Below are 18,183 nucleotides of genomic sequence, written 5' to 3'. Positions count from 1 at the left end.
TGTAGCCCAGATTAAATCTCCTTAAACTCGGAGATTTAATCTTCTGGAATCCATAGCCACTATGTCTCAAGATCTCCATACCAAGATCCAGATAAGGATCTCCAAGCCTCCAGATAAGGGTCACTGGTGAGCCTTCCAATTCTGGATTGTAGTTCATTCCAAATATAGTCAAGTTGACAACCANGAATAGCCACTACAGTCCCTTAATTCCACAAAGTTAATACATTTTGCCTGGGCCTCTGGGCCCCAGGGCAGGGTTTGTAGGAATACAGACATGAGTGGCACTGTGAGTGTTGGTGTTCCTGGGTCCAAACGCAGGGTCCTCAGGGTTGCACTGTGCCGATCTGGGTTGGCTGGAAAGCTGGTTAGGGAGAGTGACCTGGCCTTTCTACACCTGTGGTCTCCATGCCTGATTGTGCTATGTGCTACAAAGTCACTGTGGAGGTAGAGGGTGTGTGTGGAAACAGAATATGATCTCCTTCTGTTTGCCCTTCCTCCTCGCTCAGTCCTGTCCTTGTGGATGAATGTGCATTTTGTTTTCTGACCTCTGTACTCGAGGCTCAGGCCTCATGTAGCCTGCAGCCCCCCAGAGGAGCTGCTTTCCAAGTGCAGATGAGGAATGTGAGGCCAGGTATTTCCCAGAAGAGGAATCTGTCTGCCTGGGTTAGTCTTGGTACCTTTACTCTGAGTTGTGTGCCAACGGCCTGTCCGTGGGGAGACAGCATCTGTCCCTTTTGCCAGCTGACCTCCCTTAAGGCCATCTTACGGCTCTGTCCCTGCACTCTCACTGCCTTGCTGCAGGAGCCGTTCTTGCTCGCTTTTATTAAACAGATCATTAGTGACTGAAGAGATAGAAACCATCCTTCCCAGAGCCACAGTAATTCTTCTCAGATGTTTCAAAACATGGATCAGCGAGTCAGCAATCAGCCCTGGAGGTGGCAGAGCACTCTGTGGCTTAGATGGGTCCCAGCTGACCCCACAGCTTGTGGAAAACATCCCAGACTCCATGTGTCTGTGGGTCATTAGAAACATCCATTAGGAGAATCTTGCTTCAGCTTTGTTTGTTAAAGTCCCAGTTGTTGAAGCTGTTGAAGTCCAGTCAGCCAGCAGCGAGCCCTAGGAGCTGGGGTTGAGGGAGGCTGATAGCTACCACCCCCACATTAGTACCTGGAAAATATGAGTTTGTAATCAGTTTGGCTTGTTGGACCCAGTTTTGTTGAGAATGCAGTAGGAAAACCACTGTCCCAGTGACGGGTTCTAACTCAGCTACTTGGTAGATTGGGTTTACACACTGAAGTATGCAGTGTGTATGTAACATGAAGGGGTTTACCTCTGTGTTCATCTACCAATCTCACGGGCCTGTCCTCATCCTGCCTGTCTTCCTCCTAAGGGTGTGCCTTTCTCAGGAGGGGTGCCTTTTAAGACTGCTGGAAGAGATTCAGAGCGAAGGAGATTTTGTGCTGTGTTTGAAGCACCTGGGAAAGACAGGCATGTCTTAGTGACAGATCTTTTCGGTCCCTGCCCTCAGACCCAGTGATAGCTCCCCTAAGTGTATCCCCTTTTCTCTCTTTTTCTAGTGTGCAGCAGTGACCTCCAGGCTGCTCTACCTTGCCTAGCTGAGAGAAGGGCGAGAGCCACTGGAGGGGGTGCTTGTCAAACTCAGTGTTTGCCCTCTTTCTTCCCAGCCTAGTAAATGCACTTGGCTGCTTCTCTTTTTTTTTTTTTTTTTTTGGTTTNTCGAGACAGGGTTTNTNTNNGTANCCCTGGCTGTCCTGGAACTCACTTTGTAGACCAGGCTGGCTTCGAACTCAGAAATCCGCCTGCCTCTGCCTCCCAAGTGCTGGGATTAAAGGTGTGCACCACCACGCCTGGCTTGGCTGCTGCTGTTTATGTGGGGTACCTCGTATTGTAGGGAAGAGGAAAGATAAGACTTCACTTGCAGACTTTCTCTGGGCTATGAAGTTCTGAGTTTGTGGCTGGAGTTGCTCCGAAATAAAGAACGGGTGACACGTGGTAGCCACCAGGACCCACTACACTGGGCTGGTTGCACTGTTACTGCCAGTTGTCCTGTCTTGGGTGTAGAGATTACCCAACACACAGGTGTATGTGGATTTGTGCGAGCTGCAGAACTGTCCCATTGAGCTGAGTGCTGCCTGACCACAGGGTGGGTGGTTCTGACTCACAAGCTGGGGCAGGCTTGTACATGCAGCACCACTTGGCTCCAGTAGCTGGCCATTTCCTGTGCTCTCTGGAACCACAGTGTTCTGTGGAATAGCTCAACTGTCCCCACATTTCCTGGTGATAATGTATATTTCACCAGGGTTCTACAGTTCTTGTGTTTTATATGCCACATCCTTAAAAATGTAAACACGTGTGAATATAGGCCCTTCTCTTAAGAGACACTTACAAAGTTAGCTCTGGGTGCTTACAGTATTGCAAAGTCACCTTGATATAGGGCATTCAGCTCAGGAGGGGCCCAGGACCAAGGCCCACACATACCCATATGGATACTGTGACGTGCACCTTGGGCCAAAGCCTGTGGCAGTCTTAAATGCCTTCTGTGATGTTCTGAACGCTTGTGTGTGGTTTGCTCCCTTCCGAAAGTCCTCACCACTGACCTCAGCTTCCTGTTCCAGCATCCAGACCGAAGGGCTGCGCTCCACACCGAGAGCTGCCCACAGGAGGACAGGAAGGCGAGCAGCTGCAGAAGAACTTGCCACTGCTCTCTGAGGGGGAAGCCCAGGAGCTGACACAGGTAGAGGGCTCCTACTCCTCAGTGGGACAGTCCAACATCTCTGTCCTCTCCACCTGCGCCTCATTCCTCTCCTGCCTGAAGAAGACAGGCCTTGTTCGATTATGCATGCCTTTCACTAAAGCAGTGGGTCTCACCTGTGGGTCATGACCCCTTTGTGGGTTGCTTATCAGATATTTACATTATGACTCATGACAGTAACAGAGTTATACTTAGGAGGTATCAGTGAAAATAAATGTATGGTTGGGGGTCATCACAGCATAAGGAGCTGTATTAAAGTGTCACAGCATCAGGAAGGTTGAGAACCACTGAACTAAAAGAAGCTGCTTGGTTCTAGGTTTGCTATGCCCATCCCAGGTCCCTTGTTTCATGGCATACAGACTCATAGTGTACACACCCTCTGCACATATATGGTGCTGACCTTGTGACCTCCACTCGATATGTGTGTATGTATGTATGTGTGTGTGTGCTGTATGTGTGTGCACTACATATGTACTATGACTTTTCTGCATAGTATATGTATACTGTCTAGTAATGTACAGTATACATGTGCTCCCTGTGTGTGTGTTGCATGGTATACAGGTACTGTATGCTGTGTGCTGTACATGAACACATGTTCTTCTCTGTAAGCATGTATATACAGTTAAAGATAAACTAGCTTGCTCAAATCTCTCATGCTCAACATTAGATTCTGAAAGGTTTCCACTTTCCCTGAGAAAATTGAAATTGAAATCCCACATAAATGCTTTGGTATTGCTGCACAGCGCAGGTGCCTTTCCTCCAGTTTTTGAAGAAACGTCTTGTCAGTGTGTCCTCTTACTGACAGGTGTTTCAGTCTGTACCCTAGATGGTGAGAGGATGTGATGGCTTGTCTCCGTAGTCACAGAACTCTGGGAGCTTAGGCTAGACTGCCAAAGGTTCAAGGCCAGCCTGGATTGAAGAGTGACACTGTCTAAAAACAAAACAATAACAACAAACGCAATACCCAGATAAGAGCTGTTAGTAAGGCAGGAGCATGAGGGCAAGGTAATCAGATCATGAACTGCATACATCATGCATGCATACATACATACATACATCATGCATACATACATACATGCATACATACATGAGTAAACATAACCCAGTTCTTAATTTAGAAAAGGAAAAGTGGAGGCCAAAGAGACAGTTTAGCAATTAAGAGCACTAGCTCTTCTTGTAGAAGCCTGGGCTTGTTTTTCAGAAACCACATGGTGGCTCACAGTCGTCGTCTGGAATGCTGACTTCTGATCTCTGTGGATACTGCATGCACACAGTGCACATATGTACATCTAGGCAAAAACTCATACACATAAAGTGCTACTACGTAAACGCTTTAAAAAGGACACGTGACTAAAATGTTGAGTCAGCCTTCACACTGCCCTGGACCTCCTGTGAGGCTTGTCTGTTCTAACCAAGACCTGTAGCCACATTCAGAGATGGGAACAGCTCTGCCCTAGCTCTGCCCCTCGTCTATGGGAGTTGCAGGTAAATACAGGGGTTCTGTTTGTGGGGACATGCCTCCAGCAGATACTGTCGAGAGGTGGCTGTGAATCAGTAAACCTGGTTTTAGAAATGAGTTCTCAGCTGTGTGTCTGCATAGGCACAAACTTCTTTGAGCTCAGCAGTTTCCTCTTTAGGGGAAAATCCATCCTTTTTATGAAATGCTTTAAACATAGACCCCTATTCCTTTTTCTTCATGTCCAATGTTTATCTGTAAGCATGACCCAGGCACACAGCCAGCTGTGAGCATCATCTTCTGTAGGTCACTAGTCACATTGTCTTCATGACCTTTCAAGTGTGGTCTTCCTCCTCTGCAGTTTTGAGAATGCCTAGTGTGTAAGGGCCCATGTCCCCGAGTGTCCTCTGAGTCCTCTCCTGAGCTCTTGGACAAGAGAGCATCAACCTTGGGAGGATAGGTGTGTGGCTGCTCAGTCTGCCTTTATGACAATGTTTCTGCCCTGCAGTTGTGTTTAGGCAGAATTTTAATTATTAATTGCAATGGTGGTCATGTGGTCTGAGAGGCATCTCCTGTTTGTGAATATCTAATCTCTGGCAGCTTTCATCCTAAAGTTGAGGGTCAGGGGGACAACGTAAGGCTGAACACAGTCCAAACCAAGAATGGGGTAGGGTTCCACAGTGCCTGTCTGTGGCAGTACCTGGGCGGCCCTGGCATCCTCTGTGCTGGCAACACTGAGCCCCAGTGTAGAGGTAGTAGCATTGGAACACTGAGGGCAGTGGTGCTGGAAGGGGGTCTGTGGTGCCAGGCTGGACCTGAGGGAACAGGCAGGTGGGGACTCGCGATGGTCAGGAGGTGCAGCCTGGCTTTACAAAGTGAAATGGTCTTTTCAAGGTAAAACACATGTTTCATATCTAGAGAAGAATTCCTGCTGTGCAGTTGAAGCTCTAACCCAAGTAGGAATGAGTTAAATTCTGGGGAAAACAAAAATGCAAGAAATCCTCCTCCATCCAGCTGTGGTTTTGGTTGCAGATGCTATTAAAGCCATTATGTTGAGATGTGTCCTGGTGATTTAAATTGCAGTTGGGGATGCTAATGGGGAAGTGGCCAGGACTATACAGGGGTGGGAGTGAGCTGAGTGGGTACGCGGTCTGTGGCCACCGGCTGCCGCGTCACTGCGGCTGGGGGAGAAAAAGCCCAGGAGGCCAGAAGGAAACCAATCCCCTGGTAGATTTGGCACAGCCCCTCAACTGACAACTAGCAGAGTGTCTGCTCCTCCTCAGAACTGCGGCTGCCTTGGTTCACGGGACTGCAGAGGCACATACTGTTGGTAGCAAAGGGTGGACATGATAAAGCAGGAAGTGGAGATTGCTGTCTCAACGCCAGGCACACAACACAGGATCTGTATAGGGTTTCTTCCTGTCCTGATCTGAGTTGGGAGGTTCTTCATCCCACTTTGCCTTATCCTGGGATTCTACCAGTAGAGATCAAGATGATCAGACCGGGTGGGTTGTGGGCAGGAAAAGAGCTAGCCCTAACAATGAGCTGTAGCAGAGAAAGGAGACTCCTGTGTGTAAGATCTGGTGTCATGCTCCGAACGTACGCTGCAGCTCCTCACACTGGGCGGCTGAGGTCTGCAGAGCATGTTGGTCTTACAGCTTGCTGTTTTATATCTTCTTCGGAATCTCCCACGTGCTCCCTCTACCCCAGCTTACCCCAGCTCCTACCACATAGACCTGTACCTGGCCAGATTATTAACTGTAGCTTTCTGGAAATAATTTTGTGGTTCTCTACTGATTATATAACCTATTTCAAGACATTTGTGCACCAGTGAAATGACTCAGTGGGTAAGGGCACTTGCCACCAAGCCTGATGGCCTACATGGTAGAAGGAGAAAACTTAAGTCTCACAAGTTGCTCTAGGCCAGGCATGGTGCTATGTGTTTTTAATCCCCAGAAATCAGGCAGAGGCCGGAGAATCTCTATTGAGATTGAGGACAATTTGATGTAAATATCGAGTTCCAGGCCAGCCAGGGCTATACATTGAGACCCCATCTTAAAACAGAAACATAGCAAATAATAATGATAATAAAATAATAATAATAATAGAAAACCAAACTGCCCTCTGAGTACTACATGCATGTGTGTATGCACAAAGAAACAGAATTAAATATAATGAAAAAAATATTAAATCCATGTCTTCCGTCTCTGTCTTTTTATTCCTTTTGAGCAAATGTGGAACATGGTTTATCATCTTCAGTGCCCATCGCCTTGGCTTGTTTTCCCTGGTACAAATCCTACCTCAAACTGTACCTTCTCCCTGCTGGAAGACATCAGTCAGCCATTTTGCATGAACCTCACTTGCAGGAGAGGAATATATCTCAAGTATCCCTGAGGCTGAAGCAGAATTTAAGGTCAGGGGCATTCACAGCCACACTGTCTGCTCATTGAGACCCCAGGTCTGCTCAGCACAGTGCCATGTGCCATGTTGTCCCCTCACATATGCTGCAGGTCACAGCTCCACAGGCAAGAGCCATACACAGTCCCCCATCAGTCTATACAACCAGGCTGCTCAGCCTCTAAGGGCAGAGCCCAAGGAGGACCTCCCGGCCAGGCTGAGTTCAGGGTCTATCTCTTGACTAGTTTGTCGTGAGAGAAGGTGCTGAGCGGCTTTGGCGACTGCAGGGTTTTGACTTCTTGGTGCCCAAGTGTCCTCACACTTACTGGAACTTTCCTGTGAAACTGTCACCGTTCCTGCCTTCATTGAAGGTCTCTGGGAATGTTTTATTTAGAGCTTTAATTCTAGTCCACTTTGGCACTGAGCTAAGCCATGCACATCAGGCATAGGTCGGGCATGCCTAATCCTCAAATTCAAAATGTTTTGAACACCTGATGCACGTGGAGGCCAGGTACACCTTTCCTCAATCTCTTCTCCATCTTACCTTTTAGAATAAAGTCTTTCACCAAACCTGAAACCTGCCATTTTGTCTAGACTCACTAGCCAGCGAGGCCTGGAATCCATCTGTCTTTGTTCCCCAGTTCTAGGGTTATGGCTATACACCTCAGTGCCCAACTTTGACATAGGTGCTGGGGATCTGGTCTCAGGTCATCCTGCTAGCACAGCAAGTCCTTTACCCACGGAGCCATCATCTCTCCAGCCCACAACTGACATTGTAACATAAAGGGCACAAATATAGAGCTAGGTCAGAGAGGGTCTCAGAGTTTCCCACCCACTCCCAGGGACTTGGCCTATTACCCTCCAGCACATTGGTATCACCAGCCAGGATCACCATTGTCTTTATTGGGTTTCATTGCAGGTCATGCTTGATTGACCAGCCTATACCTGAACCTAGTACCCAATCCCCATTCCCTGAGAGGTCACAGTGGGATTGTGTGGCTACTACCCCCACCCTCCAGTCATACACAGATAGTCATTGCATTGCCATAAACTCAAGTGTAGGCTTGGGTCTCATTGGTTACAAAGGCAAAGACAAAGATGTTCCTGTTACTTGGGAAGTCCCAAAGATCTAGATGCTCCCAGGACCCAGGAACTAAGGCTACTTAGATCTTCTGATTATTTTTTTAATCTATCTATCTATCTATCTATCTTTCTATCTATCTACTTTTATTTATTTATTTTGGGGCTCATTCTGTAACCCAAGCTAGCCTAGAATTTTCTTTGTTATGAGGTTTATTCCAAACTCATGACAATATTCCTGTTTTTCCTTCCCAGGTATACCATTATACCCAGCTTTTAAATTCTTTGTAATACAATAAGGGTACAAAAATTTAAATTATAATATTTATCCCCCATCTGACACTTGGTGTTTGAGACAGGGTCTCACTATATAACCCGAGCTGGCCTTCAACTCTTATAGAGATCCATCTACCTCTGCCTTCCAAGAGCTGGCACTAAAGATGTGCACCTCCCACCCCCAATTTATCTATTATGCACTTTTCTGCTTTGTTTGGTTGTTGTTGTTGTTGTTTGTGATATGCTGGCTCGGTGCTTAAAGAACACATCACTAAAAACAAGTCCCTGAAGACTTAGCCCTGCTTTTCTTGTTAGAGTTCTACCTTTTCCATCTGAAGTTGTTGGTTCATCTTGAGTTCATTTTTGCGTGTAGAATAAGGTGGCTTCCACATTGCTGGTGAACTGATGGTTTTCCCCTTTGCATCATCTTGAAGCCCTGTCAGATGTCCACTAGCCATGGAGGTATGGGTTTCTCTGTCTATTGATCAGTGTTTTAATTACCGTAACTTTGTAGTAACCTCTGTGTGACATACCTCTGTTGTCGGTTACTTTTTAGTCTTTGAGACAGGTAGCCCAGGCTGCCCTCAAACTCATTATGTAGCCAATATGGACCTTGGACTCCTGAGCCTCCAGCTCCCCAAGTGCTGGGGTCACACCAGTGTTTACCACCACACCCAGCTCCCACTCTGTGAGAGTCACTTTGGCGTCCTAGGTCCCTTACATAAGGTTCTGAAAGTTAGCCGTTCCGTTTTGGTTTACAAACTACAGCTTGCATTTTTACCCTGCCTATACTGTCTCTGCATCACTTTGGGAGGTTCCATGGCCAGAACAGCCTGAAGCCTTCTGACCCAGCACCTAGGGAATCTTTCTGTTTGTTTCAGCTTCTAACTTCATTCAGCAAATATTTTCAGTGAATGCTACTGTTTCATTCTCTAGAATGCTGTCATAACCAGGGTGATTGTCTTGACTTCCTTTTCTAGTCCTTTGCTACTGCTATAGGAAGCTGCAGGATTTTGTCCTGCAGCTGGTTGAGTTCATAGCTCAGACCTGGTCACCTTTTTAGCTGAGCTGTAGGTTTTTGTAGTTAGATGATAGCCTCTGCACACAGGAGTCATCTGGGTGTTCCCTTTCCTGCTTCACCAATTATTTTATTTTCTGTGTATGAGTGATTCTCCCACAGATATGTCTGTGGTACTGTGTGCGGGTCCTGTTCCCTCAGAGGCCAGAAAAAGGCATCCATTCCTGAAACCAGAGCTGCAGCCAGTTGTGAGGCAACCTGTGTGCTGGGAATTGCACCCAGGTCCTCTGGAAGAGCAGCCAGTGCTCTTAACCACTGTGCCATCTCTGCAGCCCCTGCTTCACTGTTTGACCTCCATGATGTGGTTGCCCTATTGGTAGACACTCCTGAGCTCTGTCACCCTGCTGAAGGCTCACTTCACTGATGCCCTTGCTTTGTCAGTGGAAGGTCTTTTTGGTTGTGTCACTGATGTTGAGTCATTGATTCCTCACAGAGCCCCTGCACTCTGGGATCTGTCCCATAGGGATTCAGTCTGTTTCCTGTGTTGTGTTTTCATTTTCATTTGTCTCTAAGAATTTACTAATTTCCTTTCATTGGTTGTTGCAGAGCATGCTGTTTAATTTGTATATACCTATGAATGTTAATGGATACCACTGTGGTCAGAGAAGAAACTTATTATTTCAGTCACTGTACATTTAATGAGATTCATTCCCTGGCATATGATGTATGCTGGAGAAAGTCACTGAAGCATGGGGCATTCTACTTCACTCCTAAAATCCTGGGAATCCAAAAGTGAAGTATTTTCCCATGTTCCTCTGCTGGCCAGTAGCCACAGCCTCTAGAGTAGCTCCAGGGTGGGGCTGGCTGCTGAAGAACCAGGGCAAAATTGGAATGTGAGTCCCCTTAGCCTTACCTCAGAAGACTGCCTAGGGGTTGAGTGCATCACTGATGCCTGGTGGTTTAATCACACCTCGCCCCTCCCAGACAAGGGCTGAACAATTGGAGGCTCCTAGGGGCGAGTATGCAGGGAGACCATGGAAGCCCCGCCCTGTAGCCACACCTGAACTCTTCCATCTCTTGTAATTATCTTTGGTAATTACCCTCATGGTGAACCAGTCAACATAATTGTTTCCTAAGTCTGTGAACTATGAGCAAACCAGTACAACCCAAGGAGGAGCTGTAGGCGGGGCTGGGGAGTGGATTATAGTTCACTGTGTGCAGCGTGAAGGTGGCACATGCTGCATCCTCACCATGTAACCAGTCGTGTTGGTATTATGATGTTACTGTCCCTGTCATGCAACAGGGCTGTACCGAAGGCTTGGATAAGAACAGATAGTGCCTTGTGAAGCAGCGTGAGGACATGTCAGCTAAGATTCTGGGGAGCCATGCCTCAGCACATCTTCCTTATGTCCCCCGTCTTGTGTAGTCTTTATGCACACGTTTAACTCTCTTTGAGGTCACCTATGATTGAGCTGTGTAACAGTGGCCTGGGTCAGCTTTCGACCTGTGTAGTCAAGTACCACTGCTGGGCCTCAAGTGAGAGCAGCTATTTGTCACTGATGGCTACCTGCCAGATGTAGTTCAAGGCCCATAGATCCCTGAAGACCTGAGCGCAGCCACTCTGCTGTCTCTAAGTTGCCTCAGGAGTGGCACAAGCAAGCCCATGCACGCCATAGAATGCAGGGACCATGAGCCTCACATCCACCCTCCCTGCCAGCCCCAGACCACCAGCAGCCCCTAGGAATGCAGCTGCTGGGCAGTGAGACCGGGTGGTCTGTGAGCTCTGTGTGTGATGGGTTGCAGCAGAGCATGCTCCTGCAGCCCCTAGGGCTTCACCGCTGTGAAAGCCAACTTTCCCTTCTTTACCTTCTCCACAACATGTTAATGGCTCAACTGGAAGAACAGTTCACAGTTGCAGACAGCTTGATTTATCCCAGCTCTGTTCTTAAATGGTTGCTAATTTCTCACTGTAGGAAAATTCACAGTTACTGGGTGAGTCAGTGTAAGTGCAGCTGAGAGCAGACAGCCTCGCTCATGCAGACTGTGGGTGCTTGGGCTCACGGAGTCATAGGACAGGGTAGAGCAGAGCGTCACTGCTCAGATCCTATATGAAGGTAGAAACCTATGTGGGCACACAGAGTGTGTCCCGAGCTAGGCTGTCTTGATAGCACAGCTGTACACCACGAGGCTCTGAGACCCCTTGAGAGTATATGTGGAGACATGTCCACATGGTCAGTGCATCTACACCACCTCAATCAGCGCTGGTTACATACTGTGCTGTATGTAGATATTGTGCTGTGGACAATGTAGAGATGTCGAGGAGGCTGACGTCTCTGTGTTTGCTCCTCTGGTTACCTGGTGTGACCACGCCAGCCGGGACTATGTTGGTGGTGCTTGTCTGAGTCCAGGCAGCCTGGTGCTGAGAGATCACTCATCACATCACCACCGAGCTGTGAGCTCTGGTCCAGAGAAGCCTTAACCCTTGGGACTGTTGGGGCCAGCAAGGCTAGAAAGCCTTTCCCAAGGATTCCCTGCGAATGGCCCTCTGCAAAGTTGTGTTTGTGCTGCCCTGAGGACACAGCTGTGTGGGCCCTCCTTCCTGAACTTACAAGTTCCTCCACTTCTGTCTGGTTCCTGCCTGAGCCACCTGGAGTCCCCCTCTCCTACCACAGGCACTAAGAGGAGCTGATATGACCCCGACACAACAGCTGCCGACTGTTGCATTGTAGCCATAGCTTCTCTGGGAGAAGAACCCTCAGTTTCCCAAACTTTCCGAGACACAGGCTTGCACATGGTTGTGTCCTGCGTGTCTAGCAGGGGCTGAGCATCCACGCAGGTGAGGCTGCCTGGTTACCGTGTTGTTTGTTGAGTGTCAAGGACTTGTGGGAATGTCCACTCGGGTCTGGTCTTTGACTCACAGCCAGTCAGGGCTCATCAAGGGGCCCCCAGGGTATGTCAGAGGCTGGCAGCAGTATGTGCTGATGACTAGACAGCTTGTCATCCTGAGCCACAGAGGGAACAACTGTTTCTAAGGTTTGGCCAGACTTCATGAGCTCCATTCTTTCCGTCCCCTGTTATATGGAATGTACGTGGTGCTATTTAATTACTTCAATCCCTCTCTTAAAGAGAAAAGGCTACCAGTATTCTAGAGGTATTAGTGCTTGGAAGGTTAGCTCAGTGATTTTCTTTGTCTGCAGACCTAGTAGCTGTTGGATGTCTTTTCAGTATGGCCAGTATTAATTAATTCCAAGTGCATTTTGGCAGACAGGCCAAGGGGTCTTAGCAGGCTATTTGGAATGAGTTCTATTTTTAAGACTTTTAAAATGGTGAGACTTTTTCCAAATCAAAGGTTGAATAGCAACCAGCCTTTATTTGAGTATTTGTATAATATAATGTTAAAACTTGGATAGGCAATCAGTTGTTTGTGCCATGGATTATTTATGTGTGAATATTCTTTAACTATTAGGCAAAGGTCACAGAATACAATGTTTTGCTCTTTTGATTTGGTTTTGGTTTTGTTGTTTTGGGAGGGTTGTTTTGTTTTGTTTTGAGAAGGTCTTATGTAGTTTAGCCAAGATGACCTTGAATTTCTGGTCTTCTATCTTCTACTTACCAAGTGCTGAGATAACAGGCAGACATCACCACACCCTATTTCTATATTTCTGGGGTCTGAGCTTCAACTTTGCTGTATCCTCAGCCCATACATAGTCTTCCTTTGGCTATACTTTCACTGTGCACAAGGAAGAGCCAATTGATTGAGCTTTTCAGGAAGATGACAGAGGAAATGTAGTCTCACAGGATTATCGTAGAGTGCACTCAAGGTCTGTGCCTCTTGGTCCTGTTTCATATGGCTAGTATTCATGTTTGTCCTGGCTGAGATGTTTGTTAAGCCTACTTTTCATACTGACAGATTAGGACTTCTGTATTGGGTATATTATACTTAACTAATCCTGACTCTCATTTGTTTACTTTTTGAAATATATTTTGGATATATTCACGTCTCACTCCTCAGTGTGTGGGTGGCTGTTTAAAACCTCTTGGTTTCTTCCTGTCCTGCAGCTTGGTGGCCACTCCAGGCTCTGAGGGCTGGTGTGGGTCCTGCAGCCCAGCATCCAGTTTGTGACTGTGCTTCCTCCAGGCCCAGATGAGGTCCTTGCTCTGTTTTCAGGGACATGCGATTTCTCACAGTGCCCTGGTGCTGTGACTGAGTCATCTGCCCATGGCAATGAACGATAGGCTAGTGGTTATGTCTCGTAACTGGCTCAGTCTGAATCCAGGGAGCCCCAGAGCTCATGGCCAGTGCTCAGCTCTTCTGGACCTTATTCTAAAAAAGAGTTTGAGGTAACAGGTGAACAGTTCCTAAAATGAAGTTCTGGGAGTGGCGTTGGGGGTTGGGGGGGGTCTATAACTTAAGCTTTTGTTTATCCAAAAGAGGAAAAAGTACACAACAGGAAACAAAACTGGGAGTGTGCTTTCATCGTGTATTTTGAGTTCTCACACAAGCATGTGGATGTAGTAATGAAATCCAGCTCTTTTCTGAAGCATTCAGGACTGTACTGGTTTGGGCTTGTTTAGGATTTTTAAATATTTCCGACAAGTGATAGCACCTCAGGCCAGCACCCAGGCTAAATAAACATGGACTCCACTTGTCTGATGAGTACCTCTGACACGTACCTGAAGATGGTCTCGGAGGACACTGAGAGTGGACCTGCATTCTGGAGAGTTTGGTTTTGTTAGTTTTTATTTGTGTTGTTTTGTGTCATCCAGGCCGGACTCAAACTCTGTATGTCTCTGAGACTGACCTTGAACTCCTGGTCTTCTTGCCTCTACCTTCCGGGTCCTGGGATTGTATATGTGCCCCTCCATGTCTGATTGGGGTTTTGATGTGGCCTGTCCTGTGGGCTCACGGGTGGTGTTCAGCAGCAGTGGCACATCAGCTCAGAAAGTCTCAGATTTGGGACTTGGGGGTAAGAATGCCAGCTTGTCAGGCTAACCTGAGGAATGGTGGTTTGAGTCACAGACAGCTTTTATTTTCTTCTTTAATTCTCTTCTTTCCTATAAGCATGGTTCTTCTTAAACACAGACAAGATAAACGGTTGTATCAATCAAGTGAGCCAGTGCCCGAGGGGCTACAGGACCCACACATAGCACGGCTGGAAACTGGTGCCCAAGTTCTGGCAGGACTTGGCCCCCAGCCTTCAAAGCGGTCATGGTCTAAAGGTATTTCTGTTTCAGACAGACACATGTACCTTAGGGACAAGGATGCTGGCTGAGAACTGCAGTACCGGCACATCACAGTGTTCATGCCTCTTGGAAAGGCATGCGCTCTTATGGGACCCATGTGTGCACAGGCCCAGAGACCATAGAGAGGCTTAGCCAGGGCTCCTGTGTGACCTGACTGTGGGAGGCTAAGAGGCTTGTCGGATGACATAACTGATAGGCAAGTGGGCGACACAGGCAAGATAACCTTCCCACCACAGTGGGCAGGCGGGCGGGAGAGAAGGGTGGGGCTGGGTGTTAGGGATTTGTTTCCTTGTTTTAGTCTGCTGTCTGGTGTCAGCAAGTCTAGGAGATGGAAAAGACTACTGTATAATGTCATCACCCATCCCAGTGCTCACTGTCCCCACTGTGTGCTTTCCAGAGTTCCAGCTGGCCCCTGGGGAACAGATCTAGAACTGCAGGCAGCCATCATAAACTGTCTCGTGATGGCAGTGTTCATGGGGAGACACGGGCTGTGTCTGAAGAGGAAACCCGTTGGTGGCCATAGCACAGGCCTTTGCAGTTTGCAATTTATCTTGTGGACGTTCCTGTGTCTCTAGCTATTGGGAAAGAGCTTAGGCCCTGGCATTTCCTGCGTGTGGTCTGTTCTTAGTCGGATGCAGGGTTCTTGACCAGGTCTCTAAGCTGGTGGAAATGACACCCGAGGAGCAAGGGTGCCTTTGTGAACTAGAACTGAGCACTTAGTGTGTCACCATGGTACCAGCTGGGTGCAGATAGAGCAGTTTGGGCCACCTTAGATGTGTGGTAGTTCTGCCTGGGCCCTCATGGGACACTTGTATGTGTGACATCAGGTAAGGGTCAGGGAAGGTTTTAGGATATAATGCAGTCACTAGACAGGCCTTGGGGACCTCAGAAGTCTCCACTCAACCCATCCCTGCCATATGTTGCTGTGGGGAGACAGTGATCGTGACCAAGATGTCCTCTTCCTTGGCCCCACTGTGAAGTGAGGCTCTCCTGAAAGGTGCAGACAGTCATCATGAGCCACGGTCGCTGTTTTCTTTTTTGCTGTCAGCTTGAAAGCATGAGCTGCTTAGCCCAGCTCCATGAGAACACAGTTAGAGTAACCACAGCCTGAAGAACTCGGAACTGCAATAAAATAAAACTGCCTGACACGCATCACGGATCTGAGTGGAAGGGAGGCTAAAGGGAGACGGGCTCCCCAGCCTGTCTGGCCTGCAGTCGCCCCATGCACACACATACCTGTTACCTGGCCCTCAGTGCTCTCTGCACCACCGACCCTAGGTAAGTGAGGCTAGCCTTGTATTGTTGAAGTGGCCCTGTGTTGTGTAGCCTATTAAATTACCGGCATTTGTCACTTGATGATGATGAGGGTTCCTTGTGAGACAACTTCAACATCACCAATGTAACATCTCAGTGACTTCCACAGGCCTGAGGGCTTGGCTCCCTGCTGATCTGAGAGTCGTGAACACAGGTCACACAGCTGTTGCAGCATGGCAAGCACCCTACTATGCTGCATACAAGGTTCACCCCAATATTTGTCTAACAGTGTGAACCATGCAGCCTAGTGACTCTGTTATTCCAGACCTACATGTGAGTATCTGCCCTGTGGTTTGTATAAGTGGCCACACACTAGGTTTGTTCATGCCAGTGCCACTGCACAGAACATGTGAGGCTATGGCACTGTGATGCAGTGTCATTAGGTAGTTAATATTTTTCAGCTCATGGAAATCTGAGATACCTGCTTGGCAGCAGAGCTTTGCTCTGTGGCAAATACTAGTGGTTTTTTTTTTTTAATATTTATTTATTTATTATATGTAAGTACACTGCAGCTGTCTTCAGACACTCCAGTCAGATCTCCTTAAGGATGGTTGTGAGCCACCATGTGGTTTCTGGGATTTGAACTCAGGACCTTCAGAAGAGCAGTCGTGTGCTCTTACCCGCTGAGCCATCTCACCAGCCCCAAATACTAGTGTTTTGTTGTAACTTTGTGTCTGGGGATGATGTCTTCTGTATGTGTGGAGGAGAAAGGACTCTGTTCTTTTCAGTCTTATTATTCTTACGACTGGGTGTCAGAGTGAGGCGAGATCCATGTGCCTGGCCAGGGCTCCCCTCACACAGAATCCCACAGTTCATGGGTGTATTCCTGGCCAGGTCCACATGGGTTTCACTCAGCACCTTCCAGGGGATGCTTTCTGCTGGGGGCAACTGCATCCTGGCTTGACTAGGGTCAAGCCTAGTGCTGAGGCCAAGCTCAGGCAGCAACTCTGTTGGTTGTGTCCTCCTGACTCAGGAAACTGTATCCCTTTGGTTAGTTAGTTAAGTCAGACTGTTGCTATTGAGATACAAATGGAAACAGTGTGTGCTTGTCATTTCTGCTTTTCCCAGATCCTGAGCAAAATGAAGGGACTCGCACTGGACACTGAGGCAGAGCTGGAACGCCAGGATGCGGCTCTGGATGGCATCACCGTAGCTGTGGACCGGGCAACCCTGAATGTGGACAAGCAAAACCGGCGTATGAGAAAGCTGATGTAGTGGGGCAAGCCGTAAACAGCCACCCCTGGCATGGCTCTGCTGATTCTATTGCTATTAGCCCTTTGTCCTTTCCCCTGAGACCCGAGAAGCCATTCTGGGTACTGTGAAACAATGAGGCCCTACCTGGGAACTACACCTTCCTAGGATGGGCCAGGAGAGGCCACAATATGCATGAGCATGTATGTTTCCCGGGGCCCTAAGCATGAGGGCCATGTCCTGTTCAGGCAAGAATCGCCAATGTAGCGTAGCCATCCTTCCTGTCCACACTGAGACCCTGGCATTGAGCTGCCATTGTGGCATCATGTTGTCACATCATATTGTCATCTTTTCACCATTTTTGCCAAACAGTAGAGAAAAATGTCAGTCATTCTGGTCTGACTCTGCCATCCACTTGCCAGAGACATCAATTCCCCCTTCAAATGCCGCTGTAGCCCCTGCCACTTTCTCCTGATCATCAGTTAGAGTTCTGTAACCAATAGCCTCTGTGTGTGTGTAATAAAAGAATGTTTATTCGATGACTTACATCAGAGGAGCCGGGTCTATAACAGCCATGTGCACACTGGAGAAACAGAGACCATTATAGCTGCCCAGTCCAAGAGTCTGGAGCCCTCAGCAGCCCCAGTGCTGAAGGCCTGGAAGCTCCTGGAATCACTGGTACTGGTTCTGCATTAAAAGATCAAAGCTAGTGGAGGCTGGTGGTGGCAGCCATGCACTCTCAGTCAGAGAGAGGCCTGCACACTCAGCATGCACTGCCTCCTTCCGCCTCCCATTTGGGTCCACAGTCAGGGCAGCTCTTTCCCTAACCACTGTCCCTCTGGAAGCACCCCCACAAACACACAGGGATGTCTCGACACTCCCAGACATCTCTTAATCTAGTAAGTTGTTGGCCAAGACCAGCAGCCTTCTGGCCGTGCCCTGGCAGCAGCCTTTTCTCTCCACATGCTTGGTGACTGACTGCAGTCATGGATGCAGCCCAGTCCAGCTCAGATGGCTCACTGTGGACCTCTCCACTGTGATCTGAAGCAGGAGCATGGTGCCGATCTCCCAGTTTCCTGACCGAGGCTATTCAGAATGTGACTAGGTGCCTGCCTTAGAAGTGGCCCACACTGTCCTGCTGTTGCCCTTTGCTTGATCCTGTGTTTTCAGTGAGCATTCTCAGCTTACTGCTCAGAGCTGCTTCCACCAGCCCCTTTGCCACGGGCTACTGGGGACTCCTGCATGGGCTTGATTATTTGGGGAAAGGGTCTTGTGGGTTGTTTTTTTGTTTTTGTTTTTGTTTTTGTGTTTTTCTTTAAACAGGTTCTCAGTCTAGTCCAAGCTGGCCTCAGACTTGCAGCAATCCTCCTGCCTCCAGGTGCTAGGATTATAGGTCCATACTACCTCCCCTGGCCCCCTCGTGTATTTACTGAG

General features: G+C 48.2%; 1 protein-coding gene across 3 annotated transcripts in view; it reads left to right on the top strand.

The window, feature by feature from the left end:
- Snap47 (synaptosome associated protein 47) overlaps positions 1-17,297 on the top strand; it is a 43,067-nt gene extending 25,770 nt beyond the window's left edge. For 2 of the 3 annotated variants that reach the window (XM_021176082.2, XM_029483437.1), the window contains 2 exons: positions 2,637-2,755; positions 16,627-17,296. In XM_021176082.2, coding sequence (XP_021031741.1) covers positions 2,637-2,755; positions 16,627-16,773 — 266 coding nt within the window. In that variant the 3' untranslated portion in view covers positions 16,774-17,296. Of the gene's footprint in view, positions 1-2,636; positions 2,756-16,626 lie in introns of all 3 variants that reach the window. The other variant, XM_021176083.2, reaches the window with a different exon arrangement.
- Positions 17,298-18,183: the final 886 nt, after the last annotated feature.

Source organism: Mus caroli, chromosome 11 (assembly GCF_900094665.2).
Source record: "Mus caroli chromosome 11, CAROLI_EIJ_v1.1, whole genome shotgun sequence".
In the NCBI taxonomy this organism is placed as follows: Eukaryota; Metazoa; Chordata; class Mammalia; order Rodentia; family Muridae; genus Mus; species Mus caroli.
This window is presented reverse-complemented; position numbering and strand designations above follow the sequence as displayed.